The sequence below is a fragment of the Saccopteryx bilineata genome, chromosome 5 (genome assembly GCF_036850765.1).
Source record: "Saccopteryx bilineata isolate mSacBil1 chromosome 5, mSacBil1_pri_phased_curated, whole genome shotgun sequence".
In the NCBI taxonomy this organism is placed as follows: Eukaryota; Metazoa; Chordata; class Mammalia; order Chiroptera; family Emballonuridae; genus Saccopteryx; species Saccopteryx bilineata.
This window is the reverse complement of record NC_089494.1, coordinates 115,595,549-115,622,329: the sequence shown is the minus strand read 5'-3', so window position 1 is coordinate 115,622,329 and position 26,781 is coordinate 115,595,549. Positions and strand designations below refer to the sequence as shown.

At 37.4% G+C, this 26,781-nt stretch overlaps 1 protein-coding gene across 8 annotated transcripts in view; it reads right to left on the bottom strand.

The window, feature by feature from the left end:
- The window catches only part of PTPN4 (protein tyrosine phosphatase non-receptor type 4), a 215,378-nt gene that overhangs the window by 113,615 nt on the left and 74,982 nt on the right, over positions 1 to 26,781 (bottom strand). For all 8 annotated transcript variants that reach the window (XR_010725661.1, XM_066233164.1, XM_066233163.1 and 5 more), the window contains 2 exons: positions 24,836 to 24,923; positions 146 to 234 (listed from right to left, as the gene is read on the bottom strand). Coding sequence is in view for 7 of the 8 variants with exons in the window: in XM_066233164.1 (XP_066089261.1) it covers positions 146 to 234; positions 24,836 to 24,923 (177 nt within the window). In the remaining variant the exon portion in view is untranslated. The remainder of the gene's footprint in view (positions 1 to 145; positions 235 to 24,835; positions 24,924 to 26,781) is intronic.

Below are 26,781 nucleotides of genomic sequence, written 5' to 3'. Positions count from 1 at the left end.
ATTTTTTGGTATCTTCTGGTGGATTCCCAGTAAGTGCAATAAATTTGCATGCCAACATTAATATACTTCAACAGCCACTGTCCTTAATATGAATTATTATATTAGTAACAACAAAGAAAGCAAAAGTATTGATGTAAGTCCTTACCATGGAAAGGTATTCATTCGTACCCTGTTCTTATAAATCAGAATTCCTCCTGACATCACTCCAATCATAATTTCATTGTTACTTTGATCCTTAAAAAAAAGAAAGTGACAAGTCTATAATATTAGGCTTTAGCTTTTGAAAATAACAGGGTTAGTTTATTTTTTTTACACAATGAGACATTTTTAAAGGCAGCACATATCTGCAGATTCACAAACCTGTATGGTAACTATTACCTCACAAAAATAAATTACATACTTCAAATCAAACTTAAACGTTGCATTATCAAAAGTCATTATGATCTCAGTATTTCTCATAGTTTATAATTGGGGCTGACTCTTTGAGAAAAGAAACTACAATAACGAGTTAGTCTCCATCCTTCCATACCTAACATTTTTATGTTCCAGTCACCACATAAACACAACGCTAGGATGGCAGAAAGTGAATGAAGCATGGATAAGTCCAGGGTTTGGGGAAGGGCAGCCTATAATAAAACAATTATTTCCAATATAATGAAAACTATAACTAGTATAATACAAAAAAAACATCATGGATGTTCAGAGAGAGGAACAACTGTTGGAGAGTTTGGAAGACTCAGAGAAGAAAATCTGAATCACATTTTAAGGGTTGACTAAGAGTTTTAATGCTAACTGACCCAACTAGAATAGCTAACCTGCACCACTGAGAAAAATAAATAGAACTAAAATACTTTTTTCGGATGCTAATCAACCTTGAAATAGTTTTGCTTCCTGACTTGAAATATTCTATGGGTAAACTAAAATGTTTTACCCTCCACTATTCATTTCTCAAAAAGACAGAATTGAGGAAAATATAATCAAGGTTTTCTAACTGTCTCCTTAAGAAAACAAAACCTTCAAAATGTAGCTTCAATAATTTCTAATTAAATAGAACCTATTAAATTAACCTGTTAGGTAGAATAATATATAACAAGGCCAAATACAACAGTGTATGCTAATTTGTCTGGCAGCTCATTTTGTTTAGCAATAACCAAAACCACTATATACTATTATAGGAATCTTAAATCATTTTTTTTCAGTGAGAAGAGGGGAGAGAGAGAGACAGACTCCCCCAAGCACCCCAACCAGGAACCACCTGTCAACTTCTGACTGGGGCTGATGTTCGAATCAATAGAGCTATCCTCAGTGCCTGGGGCCAACACTCGAACCAACTGAGCCACTGGCTGCAAGAAGGGAAAAGAGACTGATGTCAGAGAAATGGCGCTGTAAGGAGTGATACCGATAAATCTCCCCCCAAATTAAACAAGATCTTCAACCAGAGACAGAAAAATCTATCCTTGGAGCCTCCATAAGTTCCACACTAGATGCGAAGGTATGATCGAGCGAAAAATTTACTAAATATATAATCAATCCCGAAAGAAATAAGGAGGAAGAAACACTCAGCCTTCCTCACTAACCTAAATAAGGGCTGCTTTCACTAGGAACAGAGAGTATAGGAACTAAGGCGGGCATAGGGTGTGAATAGAACCAGACTGCGGCACCATGTCCAAACCAGGCTGTGGCATCCAAGCCGAGTTAAAACTATGCTTGTGGCAACCCAGTCAACACAAGCTAATGCGCCAAATCCAGACAAAGAAAGGCACTTGGGACAGCCATCTGCCACGATCTCCTGGTCAGCGCGCAGACAGTGGGCGAGAGATTCCTACTAGAGCCCTGGGAGTGGGCGCCCGTGTTACTGGACAGAAGGGCAGAGTGAGAGGCCTGTGTGTGGGCCAAAACCGGAATCACGGGGTCACCCGTGCGTCCCAAAAAGCAGCATGTGGGGAGGAGTGGGAGCAAAATTCCCTACGCTTGAACTTTTCTGTGTGGGCAGGGCGCCTCACTCGGAGTAAGAGGCTGCCGGCCTGATTTCCTGGTTGGCGAGCGCGGAGAGTGGGCGAGAGATTCCCCCGGGAGTGGGCGCCTGTGTTACCGGACAGAGGGGCAGAGTCAGAGGTTTTTGTGTGGGCTGAAGCCCCGCCTAATAATGCTAGGGGCTCTGACTAATTGAGCCTTACCAAGAGCCCTGTGCTGAGTGTGAATAGAGTGGGGATTTGCAAGCTCTTTGAGCCTCTTACTCTCCAGGCAGAGGCAGAAGCAACCCCATAGCTGGATCATCAGGCTATTAATTCAGGAAGGAAAGACTAGGAGAGAGGCTCTGGGAACACAGACTCTCTCATTGGCGGAGCTTGTAAATGCAAATGAGCCTCGATTGCCAACAAGATTGAAGCCCAATATATGACATCGCCATAGAGACTTATAAACTGCAAGCCTCTACTTAAGCATGCCACAGGGGCAGAACCCAGGGCACAGAGTCACCAACCAAAAAGAGGGAGAGTACAGAAAAAGCAAGAAGATAACCTCTCAAAATCAAGAATAATCCACTGACTTTATAATATATCCCATTTTATTATATTTGTTCATTTGTTTCTCTTATCTTGTCTTGATGATTTTCTTCCACTTCTAATTTGGTGGTTTATTTCTCTGCCGGTCTTACTCTCCCCTCTCCTTGAACTACACTATCCATAAGTGTTACATCTCCCATTATCTTTTCTTTCTTCTTCCTTTCTCTCTATAAGGGTTGCACTCCAAAAACCTTAACTCTCTCTCTCCTTTTATTCTCTTTTCTTCTTTTTGTGTTTTCCTCTTTCTTTTTTTTTCTCCCTCTATATTAGTTTATTCTTTTCTCCTTTACTTTTCCTCTCATTCAGACTTCAATCATGAACAAATTATTTTATCTCGGAGTAAATTTTTCTTTGTGGCACTTAGGGGTTCTTTTATTTCACTATTTAAACTCACTAGCAGTGCTCCCAACTGTGGCTCTCTATTTTATTTAGTTCTTGCTCCACTAAATACAATAGTAATTTTTTAATGTTTTCCCCCTTTTCCTGTTTCCCTCTTATTCCTCTCATCATATCTCTTAGTCAACCATCACCTAAAAGCAAATCATTTTATTCTTGACCCAAATTTTTTTCTTTTTTGCATTTTGTGGGTCCCTACCCCCTTTTTTGCCCCTTTATCACTTCTCCCCAACTCAGGCCCTCCATTATAGGTAGTTTTTGTTCTATTTAGCACAGTATAATTCACAGTTCACCACAAGATTTTTCTCAAGAAGGAGGGGAGAGGAGAGGAGAAGAAAAAAAAGGGAGGGGATAATAATTATTACTTTTTCTTTTTTTAACTTTTTATTCTTTATTAATTCTCATTAATACTATCAACAAAACCACCCTCAGATGCCATTAAGGAAAAGGAAATTGAATATCATGGATACAAAGACAGAGAGGTAGCACAGATAGATGAGGAAAAATCTATGGAGAAAAAATTTAATATATTGAAAACCTTGGAGCTAAACGACAGAGAATTTAAAATAGAAATCCTAAAAATACTCAGAGATATACAAGAAAACACAGAAAGGCAATTTAGGGAGCTCAGAAAACAACTCAATGAACACAAAGAATATATATTTCCAAGGAAATTGAAACTATAAAAACAAATCAAACAGAGATGAAAAACTCAATTCACGAGCTGAAAAACGAGGTAACAAGCTTAGCTAATAGAACAGGCCAGATAGAAGGTAGGATTAGTGAAATAGAAGACAAGCAACTTGAGGCACAACAGAGAGAAGAAGAAAGAGACTCAAAAATTTAAAAAAATGAGAAAGCCCTACAGGAATTGTCTGACTCCATCAAAAAGAATACCATAAGAATAATAGGTATATCAGGCCCTACAGGAATTGTCTGACTCCATCAAAAAGAATACCATAAGAATAATAGGTATATCAGAGGGAGAGGAGAGAGAAAATGGAATGGAGAACATATTCAAACAAATAATAGATGAGAACTTCCCAAGCCTGTGGAGAGAACTAAAGCCTCAAATTCAAGAAGCAAACAGAACTCCGAGTTTTTTTAACCCCAACAAACCTACTCCAAGGGACATCATAGTGAAATTGGCACAAACCAACGACAAAGAAAAAATTCTCAAGGGAGCCAGGGAAAAGAAGAATACAACATATAAAGGAAGGCCCATTACATTATCATCAGATTTCTCAACAGAAACTCTACAAGCTAGAAGAGAGTGGACCCCAATATTTAAAGTCCGGAAAGAGAGGAACTTTCAGCCACGAATACTATACCCATCAAAGCTATCCTTCAAATATGAAGGAGAAATAAAAACATTCACAGATACAGAAAAGATGAGGGAATTTATCATCAGAAAACCCCCACTCCAGGAAATACTAAGGGGTAGTTTTCCAACCAGATAAAAAGAACAAAACCAAACCAAACCACAAGTAAAAGCTCCATCAAGAACACAATAAAACCAAATTTAAACTGTGACAACATCAAAAAAAAGGGGGGGGGGAGGACGATGGAGTGCAGAAGTACTCACAAGATAGTGCACTACAATGAACAGGGTAGGAACCCTTTTCATTACTTAATGATAACCACCATTGAAAAACCACCACAGAAGCACGATTTATAAAAGATAGCAACAGAGGAAAGATGTGTGGAATACAACCAAACAAAAACAAAAGATAGAAAAACGAAAGAGAAGAATCAAACAAGACACAAAACTAACAGAAAGCAATGTATAAAATGGCAATAGGGAACTCACAAGTGTCAATAATTACACTAAATGTAAACGGATTAAACTCACCAATAAAAAGGCACAGAGTAGCAGAACGGATTAAAAAAGAAAATCCAACTGTATGCTGCCTACAAGAAACTCATCTAAGCAACAAGGATAAAAACAAATTCAAAGTGAAAGGCTGGAAAACAATACTCCAAGCAAATAACATCCAAAAAAAAGCAGGCGTAGCAATACTCATAGCTGATAATGCTGACTACAAGACAGCAAAAGTACTCAGAGACAAAAATGATCACTTCATAATGATTAAGGGGACGCTGAATCAAGAAGACATAACAATTCTTAATATATATGCACCAAACCAAGGAGCACCAAAATATATAAGACAGCTACTTATTGACCTTAAAACAAAAACTGACAAAAATACAATCATACTTGGAGACCTCAATACAGCGCTGACGGCTCTAGATCAGTCATCCAAACAGAGAATCAATAAAGATATACTGGCCTTAAACAAAACACTAGAGCACCTGGATATGATAGACATCTACAGGACATTTCATCCCAAAGTGACAGAGTATACATTTTTCTCCAGTGTACATGGATCATTCTCAAGAACTGACCATATGTTGGGCCACAAAAACAACATCAGCAAATTCAGAAAAATCGAAGTTGTACCAAGCATATTTTCTGATCATAAAGCCTTGAAACTAGAATTCAACTGCATAAAAGAGGAAAAAAACCCTACAAAAAAGTAGAAACTAAACAGACCACTTTTAAAAAATGAATGGGTCAAAGAAGAAATAAGCGCAGAGATCAAAAGGTATATACAGACAAATGAAAATGACAATACGACATATCAGAATCTATGGGATGCTGCAAAAGCAGTGATAAGAGGGAAGTTCTTATCACTTTAGGCCTATATGAACAAACAAGAGAGAGCCCAAGTGAACCACTTAACTTCACACCTTAAGGAACTGAAAAAAGAATTACAAAGACAACCCAAAACCAGCTGAAGAAAGGAGATAACAAAAATCAGAGCAGAAATAAATGAAATAGAGAACAGAAATACTATAGAAAAAATTAACAGAACAAGAAGCTGGTTCTTTGAAAAGATCAACAAAATTGACAAACCCTTGGCAAGACTTACCAAGGAAAAAAGAGAAAGAACTCATATAAACAAATCCAAAATGAAAGAGGAGAAATCACCACGGACATCATAGATATACAAAGAATTATTGTAGAATACTATGAAAAACTTTTTGCCACTAAATTCAACAATCTAGAAGAAATGGATAAAATCCTAGAACAATACTACCTTCCTAGACTGAGTCAAGAAGAACTGGAAAGCCTAAACAGACCAATTAGTAGGGAAGAAATAGAAAAATCTATTAAAAACCTCCCCCAAAATAAAAGTCCAGGCCCAGACGGTTATACTAGCAAATTCTATCAAACATTCAAAGTCTTCCAAAAAATTGAAGAAGCAAGACTTCCAAACACATATTATGAGGCCAACATAACCCTCATACCGAAACCGGGCAAGGACAGCACAAAAAAAGAAAACTACAGACCAATATCTCTAATGAATACAGATGCTAAAATACTAAACAAAATACTAGCAAATCGAATATAACAACATATTAAAAAAATAATACATCAAGATCAAGTGGGATTCATCCCAGAATCTCAAGGATGGTTCAACATACGTAAAACGGTTAACATAATACACCATATCAACAAAACAAAGAACAAAAACCACATGTTCTTATCAATAGATGCAGAAAAGGCATTCGATAAAATACAACAGTTTTATGTTTAAGATTCTCAACAAAATGGGTATAGAAGGAAAATATCTCAACATGATAAAGGCCATATATGACAAACCGTCAGCTTGCATCATATTAAATGGCACAAAAGTGAAGGCTTTCCCCCTTACATCACGAACAAGACAGGATTGTCCACTCTCCCCACTCTTACTTAATGTGGTGCTAGAGGTTCTAGCCAGAGCAATCAGACAAGACAAAGAAATAAAAGGCATCCATATCAGAAAAGAAGAAGTAAAGGTATCACTTTTTGCACATGATCTGATCCTATACATCGAAAACCCCAAAGAATCCACAAAAAGACTACTAGAAACAACAGTAAGGTCGCAGGATACAAAATTAACATACAAAAGTCCATAGCCTTTCTATATGCCAACAATGAAACATTTGAGAACGAACTCAAAAAAATAATCCCCTTCACGATTGCAACAACAACAACAAAAATACCTAGGAATAAACATAACAAAGATGTAAAGGACCTATATAACGAAAACTACAAACCATTGTTAAGGGAAATTGAAAAAGATACAATGAGATGGAAGAATATTCCTTGCTCTTGGATAGGAAGAATAAATATAATCAAGATGGCCATATTACCCAAAGCAATATACAAATTAAACAATTCCCATCAAAATTCCAGTGACATTTTTTAAAGAAATGGAACAAAAAATCATCAGATTTATATGGAACTATAAAACACCCGAATAGCCAAAGCAATCCTAAAGAAAAAGAACGAAGCTGGGGGCATTACAATACCTGACTTCAAACTATATTATAGAGCCACGACAATCAAAACAGCATGGTGTTGGCAGAAAAATAGACACTCAGACCAATGGAACAGAATAGAAAGTCCAGAAATAAAACCACATATATATGGTCAAATAATTTTTGATAAAGGGGCCAACAACACACAATGGAGAAAAGAAAGCCTCTTCAACAAATGGTGCTGGGAAAACTGGAAAGCCACATGCAAAAGAATGAAACTCGACTACAGTTTGTCCCCTTGTACTAAAAGTAATTCAAAATGGATCAAAGACCTAAATATAAGACCTGAAACAATAAAATGCATAGAAGAAAACATAGGTTTTAAACTCATGACCTTGGGTTTAAAGAGCATTTTATGAATTTGACTCCAAAGGCAAGGGAAGTGAAGGCAAAAATAGATGAATGGGACTACATCTGACTAAGAAGTTTTTGCTCAGCAAGAGAAACTGACAACAAAATAAACAGCCAACTAAATGGGAAATGATATTTTCAAACAACAGCTCAGATAGGGGCCTAATATCCAAAATATACAAAGAAGTCATAAAACTCACAACAAACAAACAATCCAATAAAAAAATGGGAAGAGGACATGAACAGATACTTCTCTCAGGAAGAAATACAAATGGCCAACAAATGTATGAAAAGATGCTCATCTTCATTAGTTATTACAGAAATGCAAATCAAAACTGCAATGAGATACCACCTCACACCTGTTAGATTAGCTATTATTAACAAGACAGGGAAGAGCAAATGTTGGAGAGGCTGTGGAGAAAAAGGAACCCTCATTCACTCTTGGTGGGAATGTGTAAAGTAGTACAACCATTATGGAAGAAAGTATGGTGGTTCCTCAAAAAACTGAAAATAGAACTACCTTATGACCCAGCAATCCCTCTACTGGGTATATACCCCCAAAACTCAGAAACATTGATACGTAAAGACACATGCAGCCCCATGTTCATTGCAGCATTGTTCACAGTGGCCAAGACATGGAAACCACCAAAAAGCCCTTCAATAGAAGACTGGATAAAGAAGATGTGGCACATATACACTATGGAATACTACTCAGCCATAAGAAATGATGATATCGGATCATCTACAACAAAATGGTGGGATCTTGTTAACATTATACGAAGTGAAATAAGTCAATCAGAAAAAACCAAGAACTGCATTATTCCATACGTAGTTGGGACATAAAAATGAGACTAAGAGATACTGATAAGAGTGTGGTGTTTATGGAGGGGGGGAGGAAAAGGGGGAGGGGGAGGGGCACAAAGAAAACTAGATAGAAGGTGACGGAGGACAATCTGACTTTGGGTGATGGGTATGCAACATAATTGATTGACAAGATAACCTGCACATATTTTCTTTAAACACCTGATTTATTGATGTCACCATAGTAAAATTAATTTAAAAAAAAAAAGAAGGGAAAAGAGAGAGAAGGGGTTAAGGGAAAGGAAGAGAAGCAGATGGTTGCTTCTCGTGTGTGCCTTTACGGGATCGAACCTAGGATGTTCCCAAGCCAGACTGATGCTCTATTCACTGGGAAAAGCAGCCAAGGCCAATTCTGGTTCTTTTTTGTTTTTTTTCCAGCTTTTACTTGTTTTTATTGTTTTGAAATTCTTTGCAAACTTGGCTAGCCTCAGAACCACTCAGCCCACTCCCACACACACAGCCCTGAGCCTGGGCTGCTCACCCACCGTCAGTTCAGCTGCCATCATTCCTAATTCCCAACCTTAGCAAACTTATAGTAGAGATTCACATTAACCAAAAAAGCACCGGTGACAAAGAAATTTCTGTTGTCCTCTTTTCATATGTCAGGACACTTGGTATTGACTTATATGCAATTTAAGATGTTTTTGTTGAAATCTGAAACAAGATGATGTTGTCAAGGGAAGGCTGGCAGGCTGGCTGGCAGCAGAGAACCTCACTGTAGGTGGCATTAGGTTGAGTTTATTGTGGTTGAAGGTTGTTTTACAGCCTGCGAGGTCTAGAAACTGCCTTTCCACTACACCCAAAGGAAGTCAGATATTCCTGTGTCAAAACCATTGAAGAATACATTCATACATGTAATGGTCCATAAACTCATTACAAAGGGGGACATGGCATTCCAATGACCAGAAAGCTGAATCCTCTGTCTGGCTCTTCCCTGTGTCAGATCTTTTTCATGCTTTCTGTATTTGGGAACTTTGCCCTTCATGAGCGGCATCAAAGTAGAGTCAGAGTCTGCTTTCCGAGACTCCCTTAAAGCTAAGGTAAATCCATACAACCAAGACTTTTCCAATCAAAAAAACTCACATTAGATTTTGACCTAGAGTTCTGCAGAATATTCTGACATTTGATTATGTTACATACCCATCCCTCAAAGTCAAATTGTCTTCACTCATGTTCTATCTGATTTTTCTTTCTGTCCCTCCCCTCATCCTCCTCTCCTCCCCCACTCCACACCCACTACCCTCTTGTCCATGGCTCTGAGTCTCATTTATTTTTATCTTTAAGTAATGGAAGTTTAATTTCTTTTATTTATTAATTTTAATGGGGTGACCTTGATAAATCAGGGTACATACATTCAGAAAAACATCTCCAGGTTATTTTGAAATCTGATTATGTTGCATACCCATCACCTAAAGTCAAATGGTCATATGTCACCTTCAATCTGGTTTTCATTGTTCCCCTCGCCTCCAACCCTTCCTCATCCTCTGCCCCCGAAACCACCACCCTCTTGTCCATGTCTGAGTCTCATTTTTATGTCCCACCTATGTATGGAATCATATAGTTCTTAGTTTTTTTCTGATTTACTTATTTCACTCAGTATAATGTTATCAAGGTCCATCCATTGTTGTAAATCAGTGGTAGTCAACATGGTCCCTACTGCCCACTAGTGGGCTTCCAGCTTTCATGGTGGGTGGTAGAGGAGCAACCAAAGTATAAATAAAAAGGAAGATTTAAATACAGTAAGATGTTTTATAAAGATTTATTCTGCCAAACTTAGCGAAAATCTGACATAAAATACTTGGTAATTATTATATGGTTTCTATATACAATATCATATCATCTGCAAATAATGATAGTTTTACTTCTTCTTTTCCAATTTGGATGCCTTTTATTTCTTCTTCTTGTCTGATTGCTGTGGCTAGGACTTCCAGAACTATGTTAAATAAGAGTGGTGAAAGGGGGCACCCCTGCCTTGTTCCTGAGCTTAAGGGGATTGCTTTTGATTTTTGCCCATTGAGTATGATGCTGGCTGTGGATTTATCATAGATGGCTTTTATCATGTTGAGGTATGTTCCCTGTATTCCCACTTTGCTGAGAGTTTTGATCATAAATGGGTGCTAGATTTTATCAAATGCTTTTTCTGCATCTGTTGAAATTATCGTGTGGTTTTTCTCCTTCCTTTTGTTTATGTGATGAATCACACTGAATGATTTGCGAATATTGTACCAGCCTTGCCTTCCAAGAATAAATCCCACTTGATCATGATATATGATTTTTTTCATGTATTGCTGTTTATTAATATTGTTGAGAATTTTAGCATCTACATTCATCAGGGATATTGGCCTATAATTTTCTTTCTTTGTGTTGTCTTTGCCTGGTTTTGGAATCAGAATTATGCTTGCCTCATAAAAGGAGCTTGGAAGTCTTCCCTCCTCTTGAATTTTTTGAAATAGCTTGAGAAGGATAGGAGTTAGTTCTTCTTTGAATATTTCGTGGAATTCACTTGTGAAGCCATCAGGCTCAGGCCTTTTTTTTGTTGGGAGTATTTTGATAACTATTTCGATCTCATTTGTTGTAATTGGTCGGTTTAGATTTTTTGATTCTTCCAGATTAATTTTTGGAAGATTATATGTTTCAAGGAATTTGTCCATTTCATCGAGGTTGTCTAATTTTTTGGCATATAGTTCTTCATAGTATTTTCTTACAATATTCTAATTTTATTTATTTGAGTCCTCTCTCTTTTTTTCTTGGTGAGTCTGGCTAAAGGTTCATTGATCTTGTTTACCTTTTCAAAGAACCAGCTCCTGGTTTCATTGATCCTCTGTATTGTTTCTTTAGCCTCTATGTCATTTATTTCTGCTCTGATCTTTATTATTTCATTCCTTCTACTACATTTGGGGTTTACTTGCTGTTCTTTTTCTAGGTCTTTTAGATGCAGGGTCAAGTTGTTTATTTGAGCTTTTTCTAGTTTCTTAACGTATGCCTGTAATGCTATGAACTTCCCTCCCAGAACTGCTTTTGCTGTGGCCCATAAATTTTGAGTTGTTGTATGCTCATTATCATTCTTTTCTAGGAATATTCTTATTTCATCTTTGATCTCATTGTTAACCCATTTGTTTGGGGTTTTTTTTTTTTGTTTTTTTTTTTTGTATTTTTCTGAAGCTGGAAACGGGGAGAGACAGTCAGACAGACTCCCGCATGCGCCCGACCGGGATCCACCCGGCACGCCCACCAGGGGCGACGCTCTGTCCACCAGGGGGCGATGCTCTGCCCCTCCGGCACATCGCTCTGCGGTGACCAGAGCCACTTTAGCGCCTGGGGCAGAGGCCAAGGAGCCATCCCCAGCGCCCGGGCCATCTTTGCTCCAGTGGAGCCTTGGCTGCGGGAGGGGAAGAGAGAGACAGAGAGGAAGGAGGGGGGTGGAGGTGTAGAAGCAAAAGGGCACTTCTCCTATGTGCCCTGGCCGGGAATCGAACCCGGGTCCCCCGCACGCCAGGCCAACGCTCTACCGCTGAGCCAACCGGCCAGGGCCCCATTTGTTATTTAATAACATGGTATTTAGTTTCTAAATGTTTATTTTTCAGCTTTTCTGTTGTGGTTGATTTCTAGTTTCATGCCATTGTCATCAGAGAAAGTGCTTGATATGATTTCAATTTTCTTAAATTTGTTAAGACCGCTTATTTGCCCTAACATGTGGTCTTTCCTAGAGAATGTACCATGAGCACTTGAAAAGAATGTATATTCTGCTGCTTTAGGGTGAAAGGTTCTGAAGATATCTATTAAATCGAGTTGATCTATTGTGTCCTTTAAGTCTGCTGTGTCTTTGTTAATTTTCTTTCTTGAGGATCTATCTAGTGATATGAGTGGGGTATTGAAATCCCCTACTATTATAGTATTGCTGTTGATCTCACCCTTTAAATCCATCAAAGTCTGCTTTATATAATTAGGTGCTCCTATATTACGTGCGTAGATACTTATAATGGTTATATCTTCCTGTTGGATTGCTCCCTTTATCATTATGTAGTGATCTTCTTTATCTCTTACTATAATCTTTGTTTTAAAGTCCATTTTGTCTGATATAAGTATTGCTACCCCAGCTATTTCTTCATTTCCATTTGCATAAAATAATTCTTTTCCATCCTTTTACCTTCAGTCTATGTCTATCTTTTGTTTTAAGGTGCGTCTCTTGTAGACAGCATATGTATGGGTCTTGTTTTCTTATCCATGCAGCTACCCTATGTCTTTTGATAGGATCATTTAATCTATTTACATTTAAGGTTATTATTGATATGTAGTTGTTTATTGCCATTGTATTCTTTAAAGCTGTATTCCTCTTTTGCTATATCTTTTCCGCCTTTGATCTGTTTACAACAGGCCCCTTAGCATTTCTTGCAGCATTGGTTTGGTTGTAGTGAATTCCTTGTTGTTGTGTTTTGTTGATTGGGAATCTTTTTATTTCTCCTTCAATTTTAAACAGTAGCCTTGCCGGATGAAGTAGTCTTGGTTGAGTGGCAGTTCCCAAGGTGTTTTCAGAAGTACGCAAGATAAAATAAAACAAGTTAAAACAAGGAAACAACTCTTTGTCTTTCATGGCCACAAATCTATTAATGCCATTGTACAGAAAATTTTTTGCCTTAGTTTAAAATATTTTATTCTGTTTTGCCTCTTATCACTTATTTCTATTTAATACTGTGTTATAAACTGACTTGTTTAATATGTTCATTTTTTCTCTTCTTCACTAGAATCTAAGTAGCAAAGTATAAGGCCTTTGTTTTGCCCATTACTACATCCTTAGGCACAGAAAAATGCCTTCTACTCTTTGTTGAGTGAATGAATCTCTATCATCTGGAGGAAGATGTCTTCACAGTTTAGTTTGGCATTGAAGCCATCCCATCCCAAACCTTCTCCCTTTCTAACTAGTAAAACCCTTCTTATTCTTGTCAAGCTAGTTCTATGATGTGTTTGGTCTGCCATTAATTACACGTTATTTTTAATGCTGTTTTCATCCCTTCTTAATGTATGACAAATGAAATGAAACTCAAGCCTGGATCAAGTCCACCTTCTTTGAAAATTTTATTAGTCTACATCTACAGGATTCTCTCACAGACATTGATCTCTCTTAAACCACGCATCTGAAATACCTAATTACAGTACTGTCAGTTATGTAACAGCTGGGATTGTGTATAACAGTGACAATCTATGATAAACTATCTGCGGTAAATGACCAGTGATGTTCGTTTCTTTTGTTTAAATTTCCAATCTGTCAGGTATTAATACTTTTGAGAAATATACCAATCACACTTGATATCAGATTGCTACAAAAGTTTCTAAATGCTAACTCTCAATTTCTATACATACCTCATCATGGACCAGTAACAAACAACTCATAAATCAGCACCAGTCTGTGGTCATACTTTAATAATCAATAAACCATCATATTTCTTATTCCTTCACAGAGCCTAGTTCTCAAGTATTTCTTAATTTCTGAAGGTAATATGTTTATACTTAACCAGTCACACCACTAAAGATTGTTTCATACAATTTGATTATAAAGACTTGTAGCCTGGCCAGGCAGTAGCAAAATAGAGAGTGTTGGACTGGGATGTGGAGAACCCAGGTTTGAAACCCTGAAGTCACTGGATTGAGCATGGGTTCATCGGGCTTGAGCACAAGCTCACCAGCTTGAGCAAGGGGTTGCTGGCTTGAGTGTGGGATCACAGACGTGAGCCCATGGTTGCTAGCTTGAGCCCAAAGGCACTGGCTTGAGCCCAAGGACGCAGGCTTGAGCAAAGAGTCACTCACTCTGCTGTAGCCCCCCAGCCAAGGCACATATGAGAAAGCACTCAGTGAACAATTAAGGTGCTGCAATGAAGAACTGATGCTTCTCATCTCTCTCACTTCCTGTCCGTCTGTCCCTATCTGTCCTTCTCTCTGACTCTCTGTCTCTATCCAAAAACAAAAACTTGTGAGCTTAAATATATAGTTACCTGTGAAACTAACATTAAATGATTAAAAGGGAGAGACTGTGGTGTGCAGTAGCCATATGATTTGACAATGTCAATTCAGAATCACAAAAAAAAATCAGAAAAAAAAGGGTAATATTTACAAAAGTTTTTAACTTGTTCCTAATAACTGATGTGGTAATATTACAATTACTATTTTAAGTGTGATGTGAGATAAAAACAATTAAAATTATGGGATATTCTAATTCTAGATCCCTTGAGTCCTATAAAAATCAAAATATTCCATGTATCTCAATACAGATATGTAGAAACTATTATAGATTCCAATTTCATGCACTTAAAAGACATACAAACAATCACCAAACCAGTAGGAATGAGCACTCTTAACACTTAAGAGTCATATTTTGAAATATCATTTTCCATTAAATGTAACCAGGGCTTCTTGAAGAAATAGCTGATTCCAGGTCTGTGGCAGAAAACAGACTAGATAAAGCTGAAAGGTCTTAAATACTAGACAACATGGAAGCTATCAAACACTACAAAAGTTATATTAAAAGGACTTAAGGGCCAACTTAAAAGACTTCCAGTGGCCCAAGATAAGAAATTTTGAGCTTCAGTAAGAAAAAAAATCACAGTATTTTGAAACCTATCAAACAAAATGTTTAATCCATGAATTCACAGTGCTGTTACTTAACAATATATTTGTATATCTTTTTAAAATAGTGGGGAAACAACTTATTACCTAGAAAACTAGGTAAATAAAAGAATCAATCAACTTTCCCTGCCTTTTCACATAAACTGTTCTACTGGGCAAATAGTAAAAGAAGGAAAGTGATGCCCTATAAAAGTATTTTAGCAAAACACTAGGAACAAAACGAATTAGTGTATTTCTATTTTGCAGCCTCCAATGAATTAGTGGATATAGGCACTGAACATCAATGGCTGCTAACATTAAAAAATAAAATAAAGTGCCTGACCAGGCGGTGGCACAGTGGATAGAGTGTCGAACTGGGATGCGGAGGACCCAGGTTCAAGACCCTGAGATCGCCAGTTTGAGCGCAGACTCATCTGGTTTGAGCAAAGCTCACCAGCTTGGACCCAAGGTCGCTGGCTTCAACAAGGGGTTACTCGGTCTACTGAAAGCCCACGGTCAAGGCACATATGAGAAAGCAATCAATAAACAACTAAGGTGTCGCAATGAAAAACTGATGATTGATGCTTCTCACCTCTCTTTGTTCCTGCCTGTCTGTCCCTATCTGTGTCTGTAAAAAAAAATATTAAAAAAAAAACAACTAGACATTATGTTCTTCCTGACAAAAGAATACAAAAAAGTAATCCATCAAATCTGATTGTGATTGGAAAAAAAGATGGCAGTGGAGTAGGTGGACACACAGACGCCCTCACCACCAAACTGGAATACAAATCAATTTAGAAAAAATCAGCATGAAAAACTAACTCTGAACTGCAAAAACAGCTCTCAAAAACCAAGGAGCAAAGAAGAAGCCACAACAAACCTGGTAGAGAGCGCCTGAATCTCCTCTACTTACACGAACGGAGGGGGGGGGTGAGGCTGAGAGCCCAGAGGGGATCTCACACAAGGGAAAAGAGCTGAAACTACTGCTCACAGCCACTTGCCTGGCGACCAGGGAGCGACGTGTGTTGAAAAGACCAGCTTATCTCCCAAGTGGAAAGGACAGGGAGAGGGACAAACTGTGAGGGGCTAAGGAATACAGGAAACGAACTAAAAAAGCTGACTCATCCATGCTGGAGGTGGCCATAGTTGAGGGAAAGACTGAACCTTTTACAAAACAGAGCTGAAGTGCTTCCGGATCGGAGATCTCCAGACATCTATCCAGCTCCAATCAGCGCAACAAGACACAGCTGAAAACAAAAAGTGGGGAGGAGGGGCAGTAACTCAGGTCTCCATGAAGATTTGAGATACACATCCCCCTACTGAAGCTGAGAAAACACCCTGCCCCCAGTGAGATTAGCTGGCTAAAGAGGCCTTTGGAGTCTCAAGTTATACCCATAGCATTCCTGGATACAGTTTCAAGGAAGCCCCCTGCTGAGATCAGCAAACAAGACTATCACCTGTTAAGAAAACAAACAAATCAAGACTTCAAAGCTGCCCAAATCCGAAAGTGGATTACAGATAACAGCTGATACCAACCCAAGAAGACCTAGAAATAACACAACTGAAAACTGGAGGCAGACAACACCAAGCTTAGACTCAACCAACTCTACAAATAAAACACCCAAAAACAGAAAATGAGTAGACAAAGAAGTGCAATCCAAATGAAACCACAAGAGACACCTTCAGGAGATGAACTGAGTGATATGGAAATAATCAAACTTCCAGATGCAGAGTTCAAAATAATGATTGTAAATATGCTTAGGGATCTTAGAACAACAATGGATGGTCATTATGAACACCTAAATAAATAGCAAGTATAGAAAAGAATCAATTGGATGACAAATACAATATCAAAAATAAAGACCACAATGGAAGGAATTAAAAACAGGATAGATAGAGCAGAGGATCGAATCAGCGAGTTAGAAGACAACTGGAATGAAGGCATGAAAGCAGAGAAGAAAAGAGAAAAGGGACTCAAAAAGTGAGAGGAAACTCTTCGAGAGCTCTGTGACAACATGAAGAGAAATAACATCCGCATCATAGGGGTTCCTGAAGAAGAAAAAGAACAAGGGATAGAGATTTTGTTCAATCATATCATAGCTGAAAACTTCCCTAAATTAATGCAAGAGAAACTCTCACAAGTCCAAGAAGTACAGAGGACTCCATTAAAGAGAAACCCAAAGAAACCTACACCAAGACACATCATAATTAAAATACCAAAGCTAAGCAATAAAGAGAAAATATTAAAAGCTGCAAGAGAAAAAAAAGTTATCACCTACAAAGGTGCCTCCATAGGGATGACATCCGACTTCTCAACAGAAACACTTGAGGCCAGAAGGGAATGGCAAGAAATATTCAAAGTAATGAAGAACAAGAACCTACAACCAAGACTACTTTATCCAGCAAGGCTATCGTTTAAAATCGAAGGAGAGGCCTGACCTGTGGTGGCGCAGTGGATAAAGCGTCGACCTGGAAATGCTGAGGTCGCCGGTTTGAAACCCTGGGCTTGCCTGGTCAAGGCACATATCGGAGATGATGCTTCCAGCTCCTCCCCCCTTCTCTCTCTCTCTCTGTTTCTCTCTCTCCCTCTCTCTCTCTCCACTCTAAAAATAAATAAATAAAATTTAAAAAAATAAAATAAAATAAAATCGAAGGAGAAATGAAAAGCTTCCCAGACAAAAAACAACTCAAGAAATTCATTACAACCAAACCAATGCTGCAGGAAATGTTAAGGGGCCAGTTGTAAACAGATCAAAGTGGGAAAAGAATATAGCAAAAAAGGAATACACCTTTAAAGAAGAAAATGGCAATAAACAACTACATATCAATAATAACCTTAAATGTAAATGGATTAAATGATCCAATCAAAAGACATAGGGTAGCTGCGTGGATAAGAAAACAGGACGCATACATATGTTGTCTACAAGAGACACACCTTAGAACAAAAGACACACATAGATTGAAGGTAAAAGGATGGAAAAAAACATTTCATGGAAACGAAAATGAAAAAAAAGCTGCGGTAGCAATACTTATATCAGACAAATTGGACTTTAAAACAAAGGATATAGTAAGAGATAAAGAAGGCCACTACATAATGATAAAGGGAGTAATCCAACAGGAAGATATAACTATTATAAATATCTATGCACCTAATATAGGAGCACCCAAATATATAAAGCAGACTTTGATGGATTTAAAGGGTGAGATCAACAGCAATCCTATAATAGTAGGGGATTTCAATACCCCACTAACATCACTAGATAGATCCTCAAGAAAGGAAATTAACAAAGACACAGCAGACTTATTGGAAACACTAGATCAATTCGATTTAATAGATATCTTCAGAACCTTTCACCCTAAAGCAGCAGAAAATACATTCTTTTCAAGTGCTCATGGTACATTCTCTAGGATAGAGCACATGTTAGGGCACAAAAGTGGTCTCAACAAATTTGAGAAGATTGAAATCATATCAAGCACTTTCTCCGATCACAACGGCATGAAACTAGAAATGAATCACAACAGAAAAGCTCAAAAATTCTCAAACACATGGAAACTAAATAGCAGGTTGTTAAATAATGAATGGATTAAGAATGAGGTCAAAGAAGAAATAAAAAAATCCCTAGAAACGAATGACAATGAGCATACAACAACTCAAAATTTATGGGACACAGCGAAAGCAGTATGGAGAGGGAAGTTCACAGCACTACAGGCACACCTTCAGAAGCTAGAAAAAGCTCAAATAAACAACTTAACCCTGCATCTAAAAGAATTAGAAAAAGAACAGCAAGTAAAGCCCAAATGTAGTAGAAGGAAGGAAATAATAAAGATCAGAGCAGAAATAAATGACATAGAGGCTAAAGAAACAATACAGAGGATCAATGAAACTAGGAGCTGGTTCTTTGAAAAGGTAAACAAGATTGATGAACCTTTAACTAGACTAACCAAGAAAAAGAGAAAGAGGACTCAAATAAATAAAATTAGAAATGAGAGAGGATAAATATCAACTGACACAACAGAAATACAAAATATTGTAAGAAAATACTATGAAGAAGTGTATGCCAAAAAACTACACAACCTAGATGAAATGGACAAATTCCTTGAAACATACAATCTTCCAAAAATCAATCTGGAAGAATCAGGAAACCTAAACAGACCGATTACAACAAATGAGATCAAAACAGTTATCAAAAAACTCCCAACAAAGAAAAGTCCAGGGCCCAACGGAATTCTACCAAATATTCAAAGAATTAACTCCTATCCTTCTCAAACTATTTCCAAAAATTCAAGAGGAAGGAAGACTTCCAAGCTACTTTTATGAGGCGAGTATAATTCTGATTCCAAAACCAGGCAAAGACAACACAAAGAAAGAAAATTATAGGCCAATATCTCTGATGAATATAGATGCTAAAATCCTCAACAAAATATTAGCAAACCGGATCCAACAATATATGGAAAATATCATACACCATGATCAAGTGGGATTTATTCTGTGGAGGCAAGGCTGGTACAAAATTCGTAAATCAATCAATGTGATTCATCACATAAACAAAAAAAAGGAGAAAAACCATATGATAATTTCAATAGATGCAGAAAAAGCATTTGATAAAATTCAGCACCCATTCATGATCAAAACTCTCAGCAAAGTGGGAATACAGGGAACATACCTCAACATGATAAAAGCCATCTATGAGAAACCCACAGCCAACATCATACTCAATGGGCAAAAATGAAAAGCAATCCCCTTAAGATCAGGAACAAGGCAGGGGTGCCCCCTTTCACCACTCTTATTTAACATGGTCCTGGAAGTCCTAGCCACAGCTATCAGACAAGAAGAAGAAATAAAAGGCATTCGAGTTGGAAAAGAAGAAGTAAAACTATCATTATTTGCAGATGATACGATATTGTATATAGAAAACCCTAAAGTCTCAGTCAAAAAGCTACTGGAACTGATAAATGAATTCAGCAAAGTGGCAGGATATAAAATCAATACTCAGAAATCAGAGGCATTTTTATACACCAACAATGAACAGTCAGAAAGAGAAATTAAGGAAACAATCCCCTTCACAATTACAACCAAAAAAAATAAAGTACCTAGGAGTAAACTTAACCAAGGAGACTAAAGACTTGTACTCGGAAAATTACAAAGCATTGATAAAAGAAATCAAGGAAGATATAAACAAGTGGAAGCATATACCGTGCTCATGGTTAGGAAGAATAAACATCATTAAAATGTCAATATTACCCAAAGCAATCTATAAATTCAATGCAATACCAATTAAAATACCAATGACTTATTTCAAAGATATAGACCACATATTCCAAAAATTTATATGGAACCAAGAGAACACAAATAACCTCAGCAATCTTAAAAAAGAATAAAGTGGGAGGTATCACACTTCCTGATATCAAGTTATACTACAAGGCCATTGCACTCAAAACAGCCTGGTGTGGCATAAGAACAGGCATATAGATCACTGGAACAGAACAGAGAACCCAGAAATAAACCCACAGTTCTATGGACAACCGATATTTGACAAAGGAGGTAAGGAAATACAATGGAGTAAAGACAGCCTCTTTAACAAATGTTGTTGGGAAAATTGGACAGCTACCTGCAAAAAAATAAAACTAGATCACCAGCTTACACCACTCACAAAAATAAACTCAAAATGGATAAAAGACTTAAATGTAGGCCGTGAAACCATAAGCATCTTAGAAGAAAACATAGGCAGTAAGCTCTAGGACATCTCTCGCAGCAATATATTTGCTGATTTATCTCCACGGGGAAGTGAAATAAATGACAGGATAAACAAATGGGACTATATCAAACTAAAAAGCTTTTGCACAGCTAAAGACAACAAGAACAGAATAAAAAGACAAACTACACAATGGGAGAACATATTTGACAATACGTCTGATAAGGTGTTAATAAACAAAATTTATAAAGAACTTGTAAATCTCAACACCAGGAAGACAAACAATCCAATCAAAAAATGGGCAAAAGAGATGAATAGACACTTCTCCAAACAGGACATACAGATGGCCAATAGGCATATGAAAAAATGCTCAACATCACTAATTATTAGAGAAATGCAAATTAAAACCACAATGAGATATCACCTCACACCAGCCAGAATGGCGCTCATCAACAAAACAACACAGAAAAAGTGCTGGCGAGGATGTGGAGAAAAGGGAACCCTCCTGCACTGCTGGTGGGAATGCAGACTGGTGCAGCCACTGTTGAAAACAGTATGGAGATTCCTCAAAAAACTGAAAATCGAACTGCCTTTTGACCCAGCTATCCCACTTTTAGGAATATACCCCAAGGACACCATAGAACGGCTCCAAAAGGAGAAATGCACCCCCATGTTTGTGGCAGCATTGTTCACAATAGCGAAGATCTGGAAACAGCCCAAGTGTCCATCAGAGGACGAGTGGATTAAAAAGCCTTGGTACATATATACTATGGAATACTACTCAGCCATAAGAAATGATGACATCAGATCATTTACAATAACATGGATGGACCTTGATAACATTATACGGAGTGAAATAAGTAAATCAGAAAAAAAACTAAGAACTATATGAATCCATACATAGAAGGGACATAAAAATGAGACTCAGTGACATGAACAAGAATGTGATGGCAACAGAGGAGGGGGGATGGGGCGAAGAAGGAGTGAGGGGTTGGGGGAGGGGAGGGGCACAAAGAAAACCAGATAGAAGGTGACAGAAGAAAATTTAACTTTGGGGGAGGAGTATACAGCATAATCAAATGTCAAAATAATCTAGAGATGTTTTCTCTCAACCTATGTACCCTGATTTATCAATGTCACTGCATTAAATTTAATAAATAAATTTTTTTTAAAAATCTGATTGTGATTTTACATTAAGCTTGCCAATGATCTTGTAAGAAACACACCAAACAGCAGAATAAGGTGAACTGCACCGTGAATATGTAAAGAGCAAAATCCATACAGTAAAAATCTACAGGTGAAATTGTTCTTTAAAAAGATAATTATAGCCCTGGCCGGTTGGCTCAGCGGTAGAGCGTCGGCCTAGCGTGCGGAGGACCCGGGTTCGATTCCCGGCCAGGGCACACAGGAGAAGCACCCATTTGCTTCTCCACCCCTCCGCCGCACTTTCCTCTCTGTCTCTCTCTTCCCCTCCCGCAGCCAAGGCTCCATTGGAGCAAACATGGCCCGGGCGCTGGGGATGGCTCTGTGGCCTCTGCCTCAGGCGCTAGAGTGGCTCTGGTCGCAACATGGCGACGCCCAGGATGGGCAGAGCATCGCCCCCTGGTGGGCAGAGCGTCGCCCCATGGTGGGCGTGCCGGGTGGATCCCGGTCGGGTGCATGCGGGAGTCTGTCTGACTGTCTCTCCCTGTTTCCAGCTTCAGAAAAATGAAAAAAAAAAAAAAAAAAAAAAGATAATTATAGACAAGAATAAGGACAGGAGGAAAGGAGGGATTAAAATAGATTGCAAGTTATCTAGTTAAAACAAACAAAAAGCAAGACCAAGCAATAATATCTAGGAAAGCACACTTGGGTGATAAAACCATAGAGAAGATTTCTAGAATAGTTGGGTTAATTCTACTGCTTAACTTGTGTTTAATAACACAAACACACTAAGATATATTCTTGTGTCTAGCCATAAAGACAGATGAAATACTGTCGTTTGAGACAACATGACTGGATCTTGACAATATGCTAAGTGAAATGTCAGAAAAATCTAAGAGCTGTATGATTTCACTTGTATGTGAAATATCAAACTGAAACTCAGACACAGAAAACAGTATGGTGGTTACCAGGGGGAAGGAGGATGAAGGGGTAATGAAGGATAAAAGAGGTCAGATATATTGTAACAAAAGATGATGTGATTTTGGTAGGCACAGTATGCAAATCATGCATCATAGAAATGTACACTTGAAACTTGTATGGTCTTATTAACCAATGTCATAATAAACTTAATTAAGAAAAGAAAAGCCTGGCTGGTAGTGGTGCAGTGGATAGAGCGTTGACCTGGGATACCCAGGTTTGAACCCTGAGGTCGCTGGCTTGAGCATGAGCTCATCTGGCTTGAGAGCAGGCTCACCAGCTTGAATGTGGGGTCCCTGGCTTGAGTATGGGATCACTGACGTGGTCCCATGGTTGCTGGCTCAAACTGGCTCAACTGGAGTGCCTCCCTCCTGTCAAGGCACGTATAAGAAGCAATCAATGAACAACTAAAGTGCTGCAACTATGAGTTGATGCTTCTCGGCCCTCTCCCTTCCTGTCTCTCTCAATCGCTAATAATAATAATAAATATGTAAGAAAGTAGTCCAACACTCTTTGTATTTCACTGACAGCAGTCAGAGATAATAGCAGTCTAAATTAGCTTTAAAAACCTAAAAAGGGACTAAAATGAATGAATGTAGCAGTCTTTTCATTGTTAAGCATAGTTTACTTCATGTATTAAATTTCCATGGGTTTTCAACTTTATTATAAAAAAACCCCTAAAAATTTAGTTGTAGATATACTGACCATTATGTTTCATTTTAGAGCATCACGTTCAAAGGTAACAGTCTCCAAATAGGAAGGAAGGATGAAGGGGCACATTTTAAAGAAAATAATTCAAGAGAGACTTCCATATGTTAAATGGCATCAAACAGATCCCTAAGTCCACAAACACAAGAATTACAGAATTAGTCATGTGAGGAAAGCAAGTCATCCTGTTTTTACAGGACAGACCAACATAAGCTTTGTCAGATGCAGGGATTGGCAAACCTCTCAGCAGAGAGCCAGGCAAGGCCCCAAACAATAACACCACTACATGCAAAAGAACTTTGAGTTTTTAAACCCCTGTCTGTCTGTATGTATGTGTCTGTAAATTTAAAAAAATTCAAAATAACTAAAGAAAACTTAACTCTCTTTCCAGTTGCTTGCTTTCCCTTTTAGGCTTGGCTATTTGTCCCAAGAGAATGTAAAACTTATTACCAACTTAATCAATGATTACCTATAATTCCACTTTTCACTGGTTATGGAGAACAGCTGTACTCAAGATACTTCTAAATGATTATAACCTCTTGATAGAGTGAGAGAAGGAATCTAGGTGTAGAGACACACAAATGAAAAACATCCGCTCATAAATCTGCTTTGGCAAGAGGATAATAGTCTTTTGGAAACAGCCAAGTTTGACAAAATGAAAAGAAAAAGAGTGCTGTATAGATGCCAGTGATTATAAACTCTATTTTTATGAAGGGATGCGGGAATAGGGGTGGAAGGAGGACATCCAAAATATATTCTTATGCTTCATTTTGTGCTTTATAAATAAAATTTTTTATGTCACTAAATGATGAAAACAAAATAATACAGTCTTAGTTAACAGAAAGCATCTTTTATGATAATGATATCAAAAAAGTTAAATAAACAAAAAATTACTTTTCCTGTAACTTAATTTTTATTTTGTAAAATAAAGGTACTGTCTCCTATGGTCTGCAAAAATTATCTTTATAATATAAACCACTTCCTTGAAGAAAACATGCAAAATCTACTTCAATAGTTCTTTTCATCAGGTATTAAATCTTAAGTGACTATAAAAACACTTACATTACACTCAAAGAAGTTTTCAGTGCAACCATGTCATCATAACTCACTAATTATTACATTTGTTACTGAATGCTATCAGAGCATTGCTGAGCCTAACTCAACAACACTTACCCTTGCATAGTGGAATTCAACTCCATAGAGTTCTAAGGTGCGTGCTGTGTTCAGGTAATTAAATTCTGCCTCTGCAGGAGATAAGCCTCTATAAAGATATCAATAGGTTAAAAATTAAATCAATCACAAATATGGCCAATTTAGAAATAGGCTATTTATCTGGAAATTTTTCAATATCGTAATTAAGTCTTTTACAAAACACCATGTATAACAACTCTTAGTAATATACAGTAACATCTAATTTATATGGAAGGTACATTTTCAGTAACACAAATTATTACTTTGTAAAATATTTTCTTATTTTCTAGAAATATAACAATGCATCAAGTTTTAAAAGTCTGTAAGCTGTTCTTATGGCTGTTAGAATGTCACTCATTCTCAGACATAACAAGTGTTTTTTCAAAATTTGGTCTATCTACCATATCTGCATTTAAATCACAAAGATTGCTTCTGAAACATGTGAACTCTGAGAAAACTTCTGAGCAGTGTTCTCAGAGAATGGTGCACAGTCAAGTATTGATTCATATAAATACAGAAACTGAGAGCGTCAGTCTTTCATAGAGCTTTGGCAGAGTAATTTTAAGTCTGTTGAATCCAACAATGAGAAAATTGGCTTGTAATTTTTTAATGTCTTTATTTTTCCATCTTACATTTTGATTAATTCGTTTTTATTATTTTTTTAGAAGTATTGTTATATGACAGATTAGGGAAAATTTGGCCTTTCATAACAGTTTCAGAAGTACTGTTCTATAGTGTCTAATATAGAATGAATGGAGTCAAAATTGCTTATATTTAAGAAATACCCAGGTGATTTTTTGTGAACACAACTTTTAGAACTATAGTTTCAAATGCAAAGCCTTTAAAAAATTGATTTATTGCTACTATATATTATAAACTGTTTTAACAACCTTAGTTATCTATTATCAGACTACAGCAGAGCAAAAGCAGCAAATTACAAAAGCAAAGATACAAACCTTTCATTCACTAATGATTCTAAAAAAAGGAGCCGTCTGCCTATGTATGATCATAAAAATGGGATTCCTTCAGTGTTCTATAAAATTCAACGAAGTTAAATAAATATTCTATCCTCCCTACCTTATCCTGTTAATTATGTAGATAATTCTATTTTATTTTCATTGTTTAAAAGATTAGAGGGCTCATTTCTTTAAACCAAACAGAAATATATAATCAATACCTTGTCAAATATGTAACCATTTTCCTTGCAGAAGAGACTTTTAATTATTGGCAAGTTTTTATAAATTGCTATCTTCAAACCCTTAATTCAGATATGCTATTTATAGAACTTTTATTATAAATGGCATTTACTTTTAGACCAAAATAGTCCCTTTACCACATTAGGCCAGTCTTTTTTTTTTTAATTTATTTTATTTATTTATTAATTATTTATTTTTTACAGAGACAGAGAGAGAGTCAGAGAGAGGGATAGACAGGGACAGACAGACAGGAACAGAGAGATGAGAAGCATCACTCATTAGTTTTTCATTGCGCGTTGCAACACCTTAGTTGTTCATTGATTGCTTTCTCATATGTGCCTTGACCAGACCGAGTAACCCCTTGCTGGAGCCAGCGACCTTGGGTTCAAGCTGGTGGGCTTTTGCTCAAATCAGATGAGCCCGCGCTCAAGCTGGAGACCTCGGGGTCTCAAACCTGGGTCCTCCGCATCACAGTCCAACGCTCTATCCACTGCGCCACCGCCTGGTCAGGCCACATTAGGCCAGTCTTAAAATTCTCATTCATTAGTCTTATTTTAGATCAGGCGTCAGCAAAACTTTTACTGGAATGAGCTGAACTTTGTTGTCAATGTGAAAGCAACCACAGGTAACATGTAGACTGAGGGAATCTGAGTTCTAGTTAACTGTTCACTTATGAACACAGCATTTGGAATTTCTCAAAATCTCATGTGCCATAAGTTGTTATTTTTCTAA